Genomic DNA, 17621 nt, shown 5'->3' with positions numbered 1-17621 from the left:
GGGTCTTACCGTAAGTTGAAGAAGTTATACATCCACGACTCCTTCAGGAACTCTTATGTCAATGCCTTACGGTATCCTTGATTATTGAAGCTGTGAAAAAATATGCTGTAAAGTTGAAAAACAATCCTAGTAGGTTTTCAACAATTTTAAAGGTTTTTATTTTGGCAAAATTTCTGGAAAATTAATATTCCCAATCTGTCCGTAAGTTTGAAACTCAAATGCCTTATATATATTTTGTAAAGTTGATTTGCAGAGTTTTTGGACCGTATATTGTAAAATTGTAAACGGTTTCATTCCCGCAATTTTTCCCTGTATACCAATGAATATAGAACTGGAAATTTTTGGCAAGCATGACCTCTGTTAGAAAAAAGATCAGATTCTTCACTGTTTGATGTATGATTTGTCTAAATATCAAACCTACAAATGGTGCAGTACTGCCAATAGGGGGAATCAGATCGTGCAGTAAAATTAAAAAACCAAGTGTTACACTTTCAAGTAAATTCTACAAAATGAACCAAATAGTGTATGATATCAAATGAATCATATTACGGGAAATATACATATCTCTGTGAATGATAATTCCAAAAGAAAATATGCTCAAGACCCCCCCCCCTTTGTTATCATACAATTTGTTAAGCAGTATTATGTATAGCAAGAAAAACATGGTGCAATTTATTTATTATCCTCATCTGTGATTGCTTAACTTTATTTAAAAAAAATGCAGTTTCAAAATTGTTGCATAAGTGACTCCAAGATTATGTTAGCCAGATATAACACATATCCATTGTAAGATGTATGTACATGTATATATAAGTAAGAAAGCCAAAGATGACACAGAAAAGGACATATCACAAAACATATTTCTCTATTTTTATACTGACATTACTGTTAATGTCTGTCACTTCTACCAACTCATCTTTGTTCTAGGATATTCTAGATTAAACTGTGATCACTTTTAATCTCTTCCACTGTCTGTCATGCTAACAAAACTTTCTGTAACCTTCAACTTGAGAAACTGTTGAATCAACTTTTTGAAAGATCAGAATAAACTTGTTTCTGACTGTCTTTCCTGTCTTGCTTGTATGGATCCTTTTTCCAGAGAGAACTCTGTGTGTGTGTGGCTTTAACTAACAGTGGACTGCTTTTCTCATGTTTTTATCATCATATAGTCATGTTGACCTTGAAGTTCAGAATGTGCAATGTAATGTCATGCAGTGTAAGGTATGAAAAATATTTTCCAAGTCAGAATTTAAAAGTCAAAAGTTAAGATTCAGCCCTAATAACTACTCTTCTTCCTTCATAATCTGCATTCATTTCAATTTCTAACTGAAATTTAGAAATATGTAGATTGCAAGCAATCTTCCACAGTTTTGCTTCTGTTGATCTCCAGGAATTCAGTAGTATTCCAGAGAAACATGCCCAGTTCTATATCAAACCTTAGGATAATTTGCATGTTTATAATTTTGTTTGTTTAGGTGGCATTAATAGAGCAGTAACAGCCCTTTGTATGGCATTTCCACTGATGTTACCCTGTTGGCTCTCTCCTTGGTGCTGAACTTGCAATAGTACTGTTTATGTAGACTTTCCACAACTTCTTTTCACACAAAGCTTTCTGTTTTTCTACTGTTCTTTTCAATATTGATTTCAAATGGTTCCACATGTTTGCTAGAAATAGAAGAAGAAGCAGTAAGTTATCCATTTGTTTCACAAAATCCACCCAGACTGCCCCTAACATTTATTGTGAAGCATGTATCTAACCGTACCAGTGTTTTTAGGACAGAGTACTTCAGACTTACCACCCTACATCATACCTATGAGCAATGAAATTTCAATGCATGTGATTCCAATGTAGTCTTGAATGTGAAAGTAGTATAGAAAGTGCTGCTGGACCATGATACAAGAGGAGGTAAGAGTAGACTCAACTCTTTGATAAAAAGTTTATTCATTCTACGTTTCAAATACTAGTAATGTTTAGCTGCTGTTTTGAAGTAATCTCTCTAAAGCAAGTTCTCTCTGCTAAACCATATCTGTACTTTCCAACTGTATCTGCTGATTCTATTATTGCCTGATCATGGACACATATATTTCTGCTTTCATGAGAGAATGAACTTACTATACTATTTCCTGTCTGCAACTTTGCATTCGGAAGTTCTTTTCACTTGCACACATTTGTACAGACAAAAAATGCAATGCACCTATATATGCACAGCAGTAAGAGGTGTTATAGGCAAATATAGATAATTATCTCCTACTTCAAATGACTTAGAGATACAATTTAGTATGGTACAAGTTAGATCTGCCCTCCATTGCACAGCACATGAATATGCACAACAGCAAAATATTTTATAAGCAAACAGAGATAAGGTGCTAATATTAAGGAATTTAGGAGTACAATTTCAGTTTGTGTGTACAAATGTAATGATGACTTGATTTTTATTTTGTCCTGCAGTTGTAGCAGATGAGATAGACGGCAGCAGGGTGAGTGAAGACAGCATCTTCAGCGCTCTCAAGGAGTCCAGGTGTGGACCTTAAAATCTTCTTGAGAAGAGGTATCTTAGTTTGTCATACCAAGTGTCTTTAGGGGCAAAATCTACACTTGGACCAGCTTAAGCAGAACATAATATAGTAATAGACTAAGTTGAGAGCAGTTAGACTCCAGATGTTTGAGAGCGATTGATTTGCATGATTAATAAGTGATCAAATTCAGCATGAAAGTTCTTCTGTTTTGGTATACTGCTACAAAAGACATAAGCGCCTCAAATATTTGCTTGACCTAGACCCGGTCTTTCACAGAATTCAAGTGACCAATCATCTACTACTTCTTCTGGTGTTGAATTCTGTTTTTTGTTTCACCAGTAACAGAAGAATGGACAGGTACGGCACCCAACAGCCCTACATGCTGGACACTGTACAGGAGGAACCGCGCAGCTCTTCCAGACACTCCACATCCTCCCGCCGTAAAAGGTCCCCTAGCGACAGCTCTTCCAGGCACTCAACGTCCTCCCGCCGGAGCTCCAGGAAGGAGAGAAGGCTGAGGGAGGTGGAGCATGTACAGGCACAGCTGGGGGATATGGAGCCGGGGGTGAGAATTTGGTTTTGTGGTTTAAATCTGAAGGTTCTGGGTTCAAATCCCAGGCAGGCCCCAATGTTTGGGGGTAAGGTGGTCTTATGGTTAGCATTGTAGAGTCCAGAATCTGAAGGTTATGGCTTCAAATCCCTGGCAGACCGATGAATGTTGTTTGACTTGGAGGTCGGGGTAAAGCCATTAGAAGCAGTTATTTCATAAATCATATGCATGACTGTACACTTTAAGTCTGGAGAAAAATAAGGAGAAATCTAACTTCTTGAAATAATAATGATATGCTCATAACTCAATTATAAGATGAAACTATGTGGTTGGTGCCATGTCATATGTTTGATAAAATATCCCATTACAACAACATAGAATGTATTGAGTCCATTATATTTTCTTTTTTGGAAATTTACATAGCCAGATGTACTTAATCTTTAACTTTGTGTTTTTCCCATGATGCTCCAGTCTGCCCTGTTGCAGCTTCAGGAGGAGCCAGCAGACACAGACTACCCCGGGATGGACACCCTGAGCTTCTCTAACCCGGGGTACTCTGGGGACCAGGATGGCATCCCACCTCCCCCTGGTAAGGACAAACAAACAAGCAAATAACATAAAAAATTACAAGTACAGATGGATAGATGAAGCATGTCATTGAGTATCTGAATCAGTCAGAGTCAATCAGAATGGAAGAATGAAAAAAAAGAACTTTAACACGTATTAAAAATTTGTGTCCTTAAAAGATTTTGTGCAAGCTACATAACAAAAACTTCTGTCATACAGTGTTCAAATTGAAATTTTCCCAATGTTTACATTTTTGTTCTTATGTGTTACTGAGAGGATTTAGTCAATCAATTTGAATTTGTTCTTGCTTCCTTCTGTTTATGATGTATGATTAGCATCAACCCTTTCTTCTCAACAAAGAGAAGTTTCTGTGACATGTCTGCTCTATCTTATGACATGCCTGCTTGTCTGTAGTGTTGCATTTGTTGTATAGTTTTACTGTTATTTTTGTTTCATAGCTCAGTTATTTATGTTGCATGTTTTCCTCTGTTGTTTTTGCAGCCACCCTACCCCCTGACCCAGAAGCCTCCATCCCCCCACCCCCCAGAGTTCACGCCCCAGACCCAGAAGTGAACGTCATCCCCCCTCGTCCCTCTAACCCCCCTTCACAGGCCATTCCTCCTCGTCCCTCAAACCCCCCTCCCAAGGCCATACCCCCTCGTCCTTCTAACCCCCCTCCACAGGCCGTATCCCCTCCTCCTCTTGGCCCAGCCCCCCTTGTGGAGGTACATGTACCCCCTCAGCCCACCACCCCAGCTCCTAGACCCAGCCCTTCACCAAAAACACACCCTAAAGCTACACCTACCCCTCCATTCAAAACACCACCTGAAACCATTCCCCCTACCCCACCTTTTGAAACACCCCCTCTGGCCATACCCCCTCTGCCTTCTAACCCTCCACCAGAAGTCATACCCCCTCCACCCTCAAATCCACCCCCTCGAAGCAGACCTACCACCTCCGCCCTCAAACCCACCACCAGAGGCCATACCCCCTCCACCCATAAATCCACCCCCCTGATACAGAATTGCCCCCACCCCCTTCACTCCCACCCCCTGGGCCTGATGTTCCCCCTCCCCCTGCAGTCCCACCCCCTGAAGCAGACCTACCCCCTCCCGCTGCAATACCACCCCCCTCCCCTGACATCCCCCCTCCCCCTGTGAAACCCGCCCCTCTCCTGCAGTCCCCCAGGCGCCGGCAGCTTCCCCAGCACCCCGGTATGTCATGTAGTTGCTATGGTTACGTTGTTCTTTAGTTGCTATGGTTACCCAGCTTTGTAGTTGTCATGGCTACCCAATGATTCTGTATTTGTCATGAAATGTTTCCCCAGTTCTTTAGCTGTTATTGTTGCACAGTTCTGTACATGTTGTGTTTGTTCAATTTTTATTTGTCATAGTTACACAGTTCTTTAGTTTTCATGGTTACGAAGTTCTGCATTTGTCATGGTTACCCAGATGTCATGGCTGGTTAATCTGTACTACTTGTCACATGACTGTTTTATATTTTTACAGTTTTACATTGGAGACCCATGATTTTATGCTACATGTATAGAAGATCTTCTTTCTTTATTTCTTTCTAGAAGATATAAAAGGCAAATTTGGATACTAAATATTTTCAACTATTATAGGTTCATCATTAATATAATTCTCTTTCAGGCATTCCTCCCCCAGCCACACCTTCCCAGAGTTCCCCAGCAAGTCTCCATAGCAACAGGACTCCGCCCGGGCCACACCCACCTCCTCCATTCACACCTTCCCAGAATTCCGCCTTCTCACCCATGACCTTGCCATCTACCAAGGTCGGCCAGCCTTCCCCGACCCGGTCGCTACCAAGGAGACAACCTTCACCCTCTGACTCCTCAGCCAGTAGGTCAAAGGGCAGGGACAGCGGGTCACAGAATGGCTCGTTGCCAGGCAGCAGCAGGCAGTCGCTGACCTCTGACACTTACCCTTCGACTCTTGACCCCTCACACCTGCCCTCGAAAAGTTTGACACAAAATGGCAGCCCTCCAAGGAGGGGTCGGCAGCTTTCTCCTAAAGGAAGTACCCGGGAACTGTACAGAGGTCATCAGAAAACACCATCAAGGTCAAGCGCAGGTATGTGATACAATTTTCTCAAAAGGATTTGGAAGTCAGTTGTTACAATTTGATCGCATTTAACATATAATAAATGAGTAATACTTACGTGCAGTGACAAAAAATTGGCAGTTATACATTGTAGATGAAGCCAAACATACTTTCAGGATGGCAATTATTTATGAGGCTTGACTCAATTTCCCTATTTTGACACTACATGTATGCCATGAGCAGGTATAAGTGCTGTCCTTGGTGCTGAACATTATATCTAAAAAAATGTCAGCCTTCTAAATCATGCCCTTTCACCTCTGACCTCCCAGCTGGGTCGTCGAGCGGCAGGTCGCTGCCAGAGACCCCCCTGAGCACCCCCGTCTCCAGTGTGGGCCGGTCCGGCCACCTGAGCACCCCCGTCTCCAGCGTGGGTCGGTCCGGGGGTAAGAGGTCGCGGAAGAGCAAACACTCGACCCCCTCAGGCAGCGGGCTGTCGGCGTCTGATCTGGAGGGGGTTCCTCCGGATGTAAAGCAGCTATATGCACAGGTAAGGAAAATATTTTTCCTGCAATATTGTAAGTATTAAGTAACATTGTACACGGATTGGTGTTGTGTGGCTAAAAGTTTTGAGTCCACTGATATGCCCTCACATTGTGCCTATGGGACCTGACACGGCTTTCCTTACACTTAACTTCACTCAGAAAAAACTATCTAGCTTTGGTTAAAGGAAGGTCCCTCGGTAAGGATGTAAAATGGAAGTTGTATGTCTGAGGAGAGCCACAATTCAACGTTAAAGAACCCACCACACTTATGGAAAAGAGTAGGCTGGCATCCTTCCTGGTGTGATCATGTGTCAGTGCATCAGACAGTTTAAGCCTTACAGTCTGGTCTTTACCACGACAATAGTTAACGATTGTGTCATACGTTATGTTATTACATAATGACTTTTTTTGTACCAACTTGGAGATATAATGATCACATGGAGTGGACAGTACATTTTTTTACCACTAAATTTTTCCTTTTCCTGTTTTGTTCCAGGTTGACCTGTCTAAGAAGCGTAAGAACCGTATGAAGCGTGACCACGCCGCAGCGATTGCCCGCGCGCTGAGTCAGGAGGGGGAGAAGGACGTGGGAGGGATTCTGGATGATAAAGCCGTTGTAGTGTTTAGGGAGAGGACGGCTTTGTAATTGTACAAATTCTACAGCTTCATTTAAGTGTCTGTACTCATTTCACAGATAACTCCTACACAAAAAGAAACCTGCATACATTCTGGACGACAAAGTCATGGTGTTCAGGGAGAGTACGGCTTTGTCATTTTAAAACTCCTACATACTACAGCTTCTAGGGTATTTAAGGGTTTTCAAATCATCTCCCATGTAACATCATTCTGATCTTAAAAATATTAACACAAGTGCGAAATGTTACGCAGTCCAAAGGCATATTCAGGCTAAACTTTGTGACTGAAGTTTTATAACTGCAGTGAAGCCTGAGATATTCATAGTTCTGAAAATCCTAGGATACTGTTGAGACCAATGTAGAAATGTCACCTTTTGAACTCGAAATTATAATCATAAAGAATTGTGAATGGCGATTCTTATCTTAAGTGAAGCTTCTTAATCATTGCAGCTATTATTCCAAACATGTACCAATAAGCATTGATTCTATGCAAGTTAAGCAATAATTCTTTTCTCTGAAATTGTCAGTTGCATTAGACAATCTATAGGGAAAAAAATTGAAATGATGGTAGACTATGCATTCATACGCATTGACTATACTTCCCTATGCATTCATACGCATTGACACAGTATCCAATTTAATATTATTTGTTCTGAAAATGCAGTAGATTAAGATGTGATGATGTTGCTTGGCAGAAATGTGTCTTTCTAATTCTAATTGTGTGATTTATAAAATGTTGCTGTGATGATTATGCACTGTTTCTGATTGCTGTGAATCAGATTCTGAAATTAAATATGAGATTAAAGTTAACAGTTGCAGTAGATAACTAACTTGCCCTGCAGAATCTTGCCAATGAGAATTGTGATTTGAATGTGTATAGTTACCCTAAATATGACATAGCTTTGTGAAGAGTATTGTATTAAACTGTTGCAAACAAAAGTATATAATTCCAGCTTCTAACAGTGTTGATGGTTGATAGATAGACACAGTCTCAGACTGAGAATTTACTAATACTAACGGCATGTTTGTATAAGAGTTTATTTTCAATAAAAGCATAAAAATGATGGAAATAGCTGCAGTGGTCTGTTTTTACTACTAATACATCACACATAGAAGCCTAACACTGGAAAATCACTTACTTTTTATGCGATAAACCCAACCCTACATGTACATTGTACATGTCCAAACAATATCCCAGAAAAATATGTATAATATCCAGTTCTTTAGTCCTAAATTAGTCGGCGACGAAGGACTACCAAGAGTCCTAAATTATAGACATGTGCTTTTGACCAAAATTTAATTTGAATCAGACAGGGATGCCTTGAGATAAAAGAAGAAAACTTCAACATAAAAGTCTGCAGCATCTGCAACATTAATGCATAAAAGATACTAAAACCTACATGGAACAACATTTTTACAAACATGGCACAGGTCTAAAATACACTAGACTCAGTCTGAAAATAAAAGTAAAAATCTATACATTATCTATATGTACAAAACTTCTATCAAAACCACAGCATTTTTTCTAATGGTGCATTGGGTAGTCAAAGTACAGTACTGTTCCCAGATGTAAACTTGAAACTTGATGTTCACAACTGTTGGTCACTTTACAAATCACAGTGACTGCTCTTTCAGGAATGAAATATTCCATCTTTTTTTAGCACCAGTAAGGTTGGAGAGATGGTTTACAGCACTGTTATTATCACTTGAAGCAAATTTGGCCTGTAGTTTCCATGGACCTTACAACCATCCTTCAACTGAGACGGGGGGCGCCATAAACTTCCTGCAACTTTTGACCATCACATGTTCTACATGTAGCTGCATGACATGTCTGCATCACAAAAGTGGTGGGATGTTTGACAAGATTGGTGTTGTACAGCCAAAATATTAACCGCCTCTCTACCCATTACAATTTTCTGTTGGAAATTACAGTACGGTTCAACTTTGCCTAAGAATGCTTACCACTACTTAGTTCTCAGTTCCCCTGCATGTGGCAGGTCTGTAAAAGCTGTTTCTCCCACATGACGACCGTTGCTATGCTGCTGTTCTCAGTCCCCCTGTGTGTGGCAGTTCTGTAGAAGCTGTTTCTCCCACATGACGACCGTTGCTAGGCTCCTATGTAGAACTGTCTCATTAGCTGCCTTCAGGAAGTGCTGGAATCTCCCATCTCCTGTTAACACAACACAATCTGAAGTAAACACTGAAATTTATGCACTCAATCCAAATTACAGCATTGGAATTTGGGTACTGTTTGTACATTTTTCAAGACTGTTTGTTTTCAACCTTGCTGGACATGTCTTACAAATCCGTTAATATACCAAAATCTATCCTGTCAAAGTTGAAGGGGGTATACTAGATTCTGATAACAGCATATTTAATAACTACTACAACTGTATAGTTTTACATTGAATTTGCATGAATTCTACAGTGCAGAATACAACTTCAGGCTCATTGTTGGCCGTGGTACAATTTCCATGTCACTGACAGTATTTTCATGCAAGCTGGGTGACAGAACCGTCAGCAGCCTTTTCCAAAAAATGAGAAAGCTGAAGACAACTATGCCAGGATTACCCTCAGTTTGCACAGCAAAAAGACAACATGTGACCAGACCCTTACCCAGTAACTGTTGCATGGGAACCACCTCCAACACGTCCCTCTCCCCCTGCAGGTCACACATGGTCTGTCTCACTTCCTGCAGGGCCTAACATACATTGTAAGTGTGGGAGGAGGTTAGAACATCCACACACTCAAGATAAATACAGGAAGATACTCAACACTCTATGCCAGCCATAAATAGTAAGCCTTAGAGTAATATATACCATAAATAAGTACATTTTGTGACAGTCATAAAACAGTCAAAGAACAGCCAAGTCATGAAATGTTTTTGTTTAACCGTAACAACAAACTAATAATCATTTACAACTCTTAAAAGTAGATTTAGGATAATGTTCATTGTTTTATAATTACCTCCAGTAGCCTGGGTGCACAGCCCCTGTACCCAGTACACACTAGCAGCAGGCTGGGTCGACTGTCTGGCAGCAGAGGGCACAAACTAACCTGGAACAGAGAGAATGGGGTACATATTATCAACTAGTCCATAGGATAGAGGTAGACGATAAACCAGATAGTGAGTGTTTTTCCACCAAATGACTGATCACTGAAATAAATAATTTTTATTGAATGTTGTGATTTTTATAAGCTAAATATGATGCACAATGTAAAAGTCATTAAAAAACAAGAAGACACACAAAATTTTTTTTAACTAAATAATGTTCTCTTTTATGAATTTCTAATTCAGTGAGCAATCTGTCGCATATATATCTGTCACATCTTTGGTCACTTAGCAGCAGCAGCCTTGAGTAGAAAGAGGATGTTACTAACTATAACTTAATATATATACTATTAGAAGATTCGATTGAACTTAATTTCACGACAATATATTAAATATGCATTGATTTTCAAAGTTAAACACACATCAGGTGATGACCTTTCAGTTACCATCCGAGGCTTGGCATGGTCAATTTTGCCCAAATTAGGCATGACTGGACGGGGACTGTGAAACAGGAAAGGTGCAAAGGGGGTTATCTTAGTCAGCAGTAAATCAGGGGAAAAACAGGTACAAGAACAAACAGGGACATTGAACAGGGGGAAACCAGAACTATCACAAGTACAGGGAGGAACAAAGTAACAAGTCTCTACCTATGCAGGTTGGAGCCTCAGACATCCAGGTGAGATTTAGACAAGTCTCGAAGTGAGATTCAGACATGTTTCAGACACAGAATTCTAGTTATTCATCTTTTGTTGTGACCAATGCATGCTTTGTATGCTTGACACAGGACCCAGTGGCCAAAGGTGTAAACATTAAGTTAATAAGTAATAAGTCATAAGACAAACAGGTCTACATGTAGGTAAATGTATGACATAATGGAAAGTCCCGGTGGTGCAGCAAAATTCAGAGGTGAAACTCAGAACTATCACAAGTACAGGGAGGAACAGACAAGTATCTACCCACTCACAGGCAGGTTCACAGTAAGGTTCATGCATGCCCTACCGTAGTGAGAGTGACATTCACAGAGCCCAGTGAACCGTGGTGTAACAAGTCCTTTCAGCCCCAGGTTGTTTTTGTGTGGGATACAAAAGACTGTAGTTGACATTAGGCATGACGTAATGGGAAAGTCCCCCGAGTCAACTATATATAAACCCAGAAGAAAGTACAGTTAGGAACAGACAAGTCTCTACCCAGGCTGGTTCACAGCTGTGGAGTCTCAGACATCCAGGTGAGATTTAGAGAAATCTTATACATCCACAATGAGCTTAGACTGCCAGAGTTCCACAATCTTGCAAGGGATATAATATTGCCAGTTACTGTGATGTAGGCAGGTCGCTAGGAACCAGATCCAGAACTTGGTTTCTAGTGGGTACTGAGGGGAGTCATTGTTACATCTAGCAACCACTAAAACATTAGTCAGTAAGACTGTAGTTCAGTAGTAGTACTGTAGTAGTGGTAGTATAGTTACATACTGTTATTCTTTTGACTTAAACACAAACTCTAAAGACGGTTGCAGGGGTACACTCCACAGTATCAGTCACAAAAATTGAGGGATACATTTTATTTTATCATAATCACCTACAGTGTACAAAATGTAAGGTTGTCACAATGTGAAGTTTAAATTTTTTCAAGGCAACATTTTGTCCCTTTGCTGCATGACAAATACAGGAAGATGTCTGAAGTCAACATGACCAGCCTGGCAGACAAGCTACAGAACTTAGAGCAGTGTCTCAAAAATCAAACTGTCCAAGAAGTTGTCTTTGGGCAGGCACTGAGAGAAGCTATTGTTAGCAATGATCACTGTATGGAGGTAGAAGTCCTGAAAAGTCTTGGAGACCTGCATCTTGAGAAAGCCAAGCTCAGTAAAGATTCAGCAGAGTTTGACAAGGCTGCTGCCCTGTATGCTGCTACCGTACGGCACTGCAAAGATCCAGACATGGGAGAAACACTGGAACATCGTATCGGCTACATGGAGAAACTCTCCAGACAACTGCTGCAGGGATACAGTCCACAGTATCAGTCACCAGACTACTGGGGTACTGCTGATAGTAATGTCTTAAGGGTGGCAAAAATTTGTGACAAACTGGACAGAAGAGTTGGTAAGCCCTGGCACTCTGTAGAGGAGACTTACACAGAAACATTAGTGACTGCAATCACAAATGGCGATGTGTTCTTGGAGCTTGAGGTTCTTAAATCCCTTGGAGACCTCTACCTTGAGAAAGGCAAAACAACCCCTGATGTATCCCAGTTCTCCAAGGCAGCTGCCATGTACAACAAGGCCCTGACAACATGTGGGGATCCTGGGACAGAACTGACTCTGGAACATCGCATCAAGTGCATGGAAAAGATCAGGGAAGCAGTGAAAAAGGTGAGTTAACTTTTCAGCAAGTTAGAACCAAACAGATGACATCATCACCATTTATTTGTTTGGATAAAACTGTAAAGACCAAGTCTCAGAACATGTTTACTTAATTATGGCTTTAAATATGAATATTATGTACTATAGAATCATCATCATACACTGTATGACATTAGCACAAGCAAGTCCCGCTGATCCCAGCTAGGAGCATTTCTGTATGGAGCTTACTTTAGACTTAAGCTTCATAAGGCCACAGTGGCTTTCATTTTGCAACCATACAGAAACCATCATTGAAAAAATCCAGACCAAAAGAAGGAAGACCAGGCCTGGGGCATCAGTCAGCAAACATCACAAGAAATGACAACATCAAGAACCAACATCCTCAGCCAGACAGAACAAGGTGGGGAGGCCTAAAATATTACTATCTTCAAAAAAGGTTGACAAAAAACAAGCTACATGTACAAGTAACTGACAGTTTGTTGATGCCCATCTCATTATTAATTTAATAAAAGAAGAAGGTGATTCTATTTTATATTATTCACAAACTCTAAAATTAACTTTGTTTTGCAATAAAACAACAGACCAAGGAATAGCAGGTGTTGTGGCTGGATAAAAATAGACTCCCATACAGGTGACTAACATCCAACATGTTATAAAACTACATCAACTGTTCATTAAATTTCTATAAAATGTTGTGTAAATATTATTATTGCTAATAATATCTGCTATGTTTAATTCATTCATTATAATTATGCAGAGTTTGTCTGCTTAGATGATGCAGGCGTGTAAAAACTGATCTAGGGTTCCAGTAACAAAACAATTTCCTCTTTTCTCTAATCTCAAGGGACTACAAGAAATACCTCAAACAAGCAGACTCCTCCCTTGCCAGAACAGACCTGGACTCAGCAGAGCAGCAGTTTGCAGCTGCACTCAAGACAGTACATGTGAGAGGTAAGGACGCTCTCAGTGGAATTGTTTGTTTGTTTGTTTCGCATAACCGGTAAACCGCCTTCAGGCGTAACACACCAGTTTTGTACATGTGCGCACATGTACAAGCTGCGCAAGACCGGACTGTAAGTTTTGAACCACTCACACCGGGAAGATCCCCTACTCTTTTCGATAAGTGCGGTGGGTTCTTTAATGTGCATGGGGTGTGGCTCTCCCAAACACGGGACCTCCATTTAACGTCCTATCCGAGGGACGTCCCTAACCGAAGCTAGGTACTCATTTTCACCTGAGTGAAGTGAGGAAAGTCGTGTAAAGTGCCTTTCCCAAGGGCACAAGATCGGTGACATGGGCAGGGTTCGAACCCACAACCTCTGGGGTGTGAGCCGAACGCGCTACCGACTGCGCCACACGACCCCACAATTTTTTTTACAGTCTTGAAATTATTTTATGTAACAGGCGGCACATCCTGCTTGAAAATCCTACAATATAAAATTAGACAAGTGGTTTAATGGTATACAACAAATATGATCATGAATCTACATTAGGTAGCTATAGTTACAAAAGATTCATTCTCCCCAGACCCCACAGCCCAGCAGTACCAGAGAGAGGTGGAGCCCCTGTGCAAGTTGGGGGATGTCTACAGTAAGCGAGGTCAGCAGACAGGAGATGGGGGAGACTTTGTCAAAGCAGCAGCACTCTACAATGCAGCAATAGCCAGGTCAGAGGACCAAGTCCTCAATGGTAACATAGCAACAGCTATCATAGAAGTAGAAAAGTCATTTCTAAAATGTATCTTAAACATAAGTCATAATCCAAACTTAGACAACACAGAAAACCACAAGAAACAGCTGAAGGAGATGCGGGACCAGATCAAGCTGGAGATGGAAACCATTGACCAGCAGCTGGATCCCTATGTACATGATGAGGATGACCCATGTGTCAAAGAGATAGAGGCAAAACAAGCTCAGGCTGTCAGGCAGTTGTTTGAGAAAATAGCGCAACAAAGGAAGGAGTTCATCAGCCTGCTTGTAGAAGAGTGTATTGGGTTAATGGGTCCCCCTCCCTGTAAGTATGCCCTGATGGGTTTGGGTTCACAGGCCACAGGACTGGTAACTCCATACTCTGACCTGGAGTTTGCCATCTTGGTAGAGGATGAAAGTGAACAATACAAGGCTTATTTCCGCAACCTCACCCACTATCTACACCTCAAGGTGGTCAACCTGGGAGAAACCATTCTCCCAGCATTGGGCATAAAATCTCTCAATAACTTCCACTCTGATGACCCAGTAGACAGCTGGTTCTATGACTCTGTTACACCACGTGGGTTTGCATTTGATGGCTCCATGCCAAAGGCAAGCAAGACTCCACTGGGCAGGCAGGGCACAAAGAACAAACCACCCAGTGAACTCATCCACACCCCAAGTAATATGGTGTCAATACTTCAGAATGATGTCACAGTATACCTGAAGGAAGGATATCACCTTGCTACTGTCTTGAGAAACCCATGCCTGATAGCAGGGGACCAGGATTTGATTGACAAATACATGGCCATCACAGAGAAGATACTGCAAGCTGATGGGGGTAAAATGGCAAAACAACTGGCACATGAGACAAGGAAGGAAGATATGATGACATACAAACCTGAAGAAACCATTAAATCAAAACTGACTGATGTAAAGAAGGACCTCTATCGCTTCCCAGCTGTAGCAGTGGACTGCTTGGCACTGTCTTCAGGCATCATACCTACCACAGTTTGGGAGACAATAGAAGAAATGGAAAACCAACAAGTGATCAGTCCCACCAATGCACACCACCTGACAGTGCTTACCAGCATCTCAGCAGAACTCAGGCTTAGAACCTACATCGCAAATGGTGGACAGAAGGAAAACCTGTCAGCTATGGCCTCAATGGAAATAGTGCTTGATGAGAAGAAATCAGCCAATGATAAAGATCAAACACCTGCACTGCAGGCAGTTTTTCATATACCAAATGAAAAACAGCTTTTTAGATACTTTTATTCTTCAAACGCTTTGAAACTTTACTTATCTTTGTGGTCTGGAGATGGTCTAACTTCAGAATCAGTCTTACAGTTTGATTTCTATGATAGATCTTCAAGTTCACGTGGAACAATGTACTTTCAGCTGTGCAAGTATAGCCTAGCTATCCAATTCTTTGAGAAGGCCCTTAACAAACAGGAAGGTAATACTGAGACAAACATTGCTACTTTACTTTTCAACCTAGGAATTTCTTGGCACCATTTGGGTGAATACAAGACAGCTATCAGTTATCATGAACGGGCACTGCAGATGCAAAGGTCTATCTATGTTCTAAATGTAGCTCATCCTGACATAGCAAAGTCTCTTAACAGCTTAGGGATGGCCTGCCATGACCTGGGTGATTACAAAAAAGCAACTACCTACCTCAAGGAGGCACTACAGATGTACAGGACCATCCATGGTCAGGAAAACAATCCTAATATTGCCAGTTTACTCAGCCACCTGGGGCTGGCCTTTATGAGACTCGGTGATCACAGGAAAGGACTCAGCTACCATGAGCAGGCACTGCAGATGTACAGGAGTGTCCATGGTCCAAACGTTGATCATCCTGACATTGCCAGGGCACTCAACATTCTAGGCCAAACCTGGACGGATCTTTTAGATAACAGGAAAGCAATTGATTACCTGGAAGAGGCGTTGCAGATGAGGAAGAGAATCTATGGTGACAGTACTGCACATCCAGACATTGCTGTCTCACTCAACAACCTGGGAATAGCCTATCAAGACCTGGGTGATTACCAGAGAGCTGTCAGCTACCATGAACAGGCCCTGGCAATGCGAAGAAGTATCTATGGTCAGACGGCTCAAAACCCTCATATTGCCAGGTCGCTTAATAACCTTGGATCAGCCTGGTGTAGCCTGGGAAACTACAGCAAAGCTAAAAGCTACCTTGAACAGGCACTGCAAATGAGGAGAAGTATCTATGGTCAGAATATGGAGATATGGAGCCGGGGGTAAGACTTTGGTTTTGTGGTTGGAATCTGAAGGTTCTGGGTTCGAATCCCAGGCAGGCCCCAATGTTTGGGGGTAAGGTGGTCTTATGGTTAGCATTGTAGAGTCCAGAATCTGAAGGTTATGGCTTCAAATCCCTGGCAGACCGATAAATGTTGTTTGACTTGGAGCTGGGGGTAAAGCCATTAGAAGCAGTTATTTCATAAATCATATGCATGACTGTACACTTTAAGTCTGGAGAAAAATAAGGAGAAATCTAACTTCTTGAAATAATAATGATATGCTCATAACTCAATTATAAGATGAAACTATGTGGTTGGTGCCATGTCATATGTTTGATAAAATATCCCATTACAACAACATAGAATGTATTGAGTCCATTATATTTTCTTTTTGGAAATTAACATAGCCAGATGTACTTAATCTTTAACTTTGTGTTTTTCCCATGATGCTCCAGTCTGCCCTGTTGCAGCTTCAGGAGGAGCCGGCGGACACAGACTACCCCGGGATGGACACCCTGGGCTTCTCTAACCCGGGGTACTCTGGGGACCAGGATGGCATCCCACCTCCTCCTGGTAAGGACAAACAAACCAGCAAATAACATAAAAAATGACAAGTATTATGGATGGATGAACCATGAGTGTCTGCATGTGTCGGAATCAGAATGGAAGAATGCGAGAGAAGTTTAACACTCACTTTCAATGTTGAAAGATTTGTGCCAGTAAAGTATTTTTTGCAAGCTGCAAAACAAAAAAATTCTGTCTTATAATGTTCAAATTGACATTTTCCAAAACTTTATGTTTTTGATACTTATGTGTTACTGAATGGTTTTAGTTAGTCATGAGTTTGTTGAGTAACTCTCATATTCTTGCTTTTTGTGTTCATGATGTATCAACCTCCTTCTATTTCTTCTCAACAAAGAGATGTTTTTGTCACGTCTGCTTTATTTTATGACATTCCTGCTTGTCTTGTAGTGTTTCTTTTGTCTAATAGTAATAGCTTGTATTATTTTTGTGTCATTTACTTCAGTTATTTATGTTGCATATTTCCCTCTGTTGTTGTTGCAGCCACCTTACCCCCTGACCCAGAAGCCTCCATCCCCCCACCCCCCAGAGTTCTCCCCCCAGACCCAAAAGTGAACGTCATCCCCCCTCGCCCAGCTAACCCCCCTCCCAAAGCCATACCCCCTCGTCCTTCTAACCCCCCTCCACAGGCTGTACCCCCTCCCCCTCTGGGCCCAGCTCCCCTGGTGGAGGTGCATGTACCCCCTCAGCCCACCACCCCAGCTCCCAAACCTAGCCCTTCTTCAAGACCACCCCCTAAAGCTACACCTACTCCTCCTTTCAAAACACCACCTGAAACCATGCCCCCTACCCCTCCTTT

General features: G+C 41.6%; 3 protein-coding genes and 1 long non-coding RNA gene across 4 annotated transcripts in view; 3 read left to right on the top strand and 1 right to left on the bottom strand.

Annotated features, from left to right (window-relative positions):
- Positions 1–1658: 1658 nt before the first annotated feature.
- LOC109461952 (vegetative cell wall protein gp1-like) lies at positions 1659–4794 on the top strand. The gene is made up of 5 exons (XM_019758432.1): positions 1659–1686; positions 2450–2519; positions 2857–3082; positions 3539–3656; positions 4136–4794. Exons 1-5 carry the CDS (start codon positions 1659–1661, stop codon positions 4792–4794), a joined length of 1101 nt encoding a protein of 366 aa, XP_019613991.1.
- A 2-nt stretch (positions 4795–4796) lies between these two features.
- Positions 4797–6885, top strand: LOC109461951. Its single transcript, XM_019758431.1, has 4 exons — positions 4797–4848; positions 5287–5727; positions 6027–6244; positions 6736–6885. The coding sequence occupies exons 2-4, from the start codon at positions 5409–5411 to the stop codon at positions 6883–6885; spliced, it is 687 nt and encodes a 228-aa protein (XP_019613990.1). The 5' UTR covers positions 4797–4848; positions 5287–5408.
- A 2056-nt stretch (positions 6886–8941) lies between these two features.
- On the bottom strand, positions 8942–10694 carry LOC109462029. Its single transcript, XR_002139733.1, has 4 exons — positions 10574–10694; positions 9842–9931; positions 9491–9575; positions 8942–9044 (listed from the first exon to the last, which is right to left on the bottom strand). It is a non-coding gene; the product is annotated as an uncharacterized LOC109462029 (long non-coding RNA).
- Positions 10695–11595: 901 nt separating this feature from the next.
- Positions 11596–17621, top strand: part of LOC109461950 — a 17819-nt gene continuing 11793 nt past the window's right edge. The window contains exons 1-7 of the mRNA XM_019758429.1: positions 11596–12291; positions 12564–12682; positions 13127–13233; positions 13810–16240; positions 16383–16395; positions 16696–16813; positions 17306–17493. Coding sequence (XP_019613988.1) covers positions 11596–12291; positions 12564–12682; positions 13127–13233; positions 13810–16240; positions 16383–16395; positions 16696–16813; positions 17306–17493 — 3672 coding nt within the window. The remainder of the gene's footprint in view (positions 12292–12563; positions 12683–13126; positions 13234–13809; positions 16241–16382; positions 16396–16695; positions 16814–17305; positions 17494–17621) is intronic.

This window comes from Branchiostoma belcheri, unplaced genomic scaffold (genome assembly GCF_001625305.1).
Source record: "Branchiostoma belcheri isolate BF01 breed outbred unplaced genomic scaffold, Haploidv18h27 scaffold98, whole genome shotgun sequence".
NCBI lineage: Eukaryota > Metazoa > Chordata > Leptocardii > Amphioxiformes > Branchiostomatidae > Branchiostoma > Branchiostoma belcheri.
The sequence above is the reverse complement of the archived record's forward strand: the minus strand, read 5'-3'. Positions and strand labels throughout refer to the sequence as shown.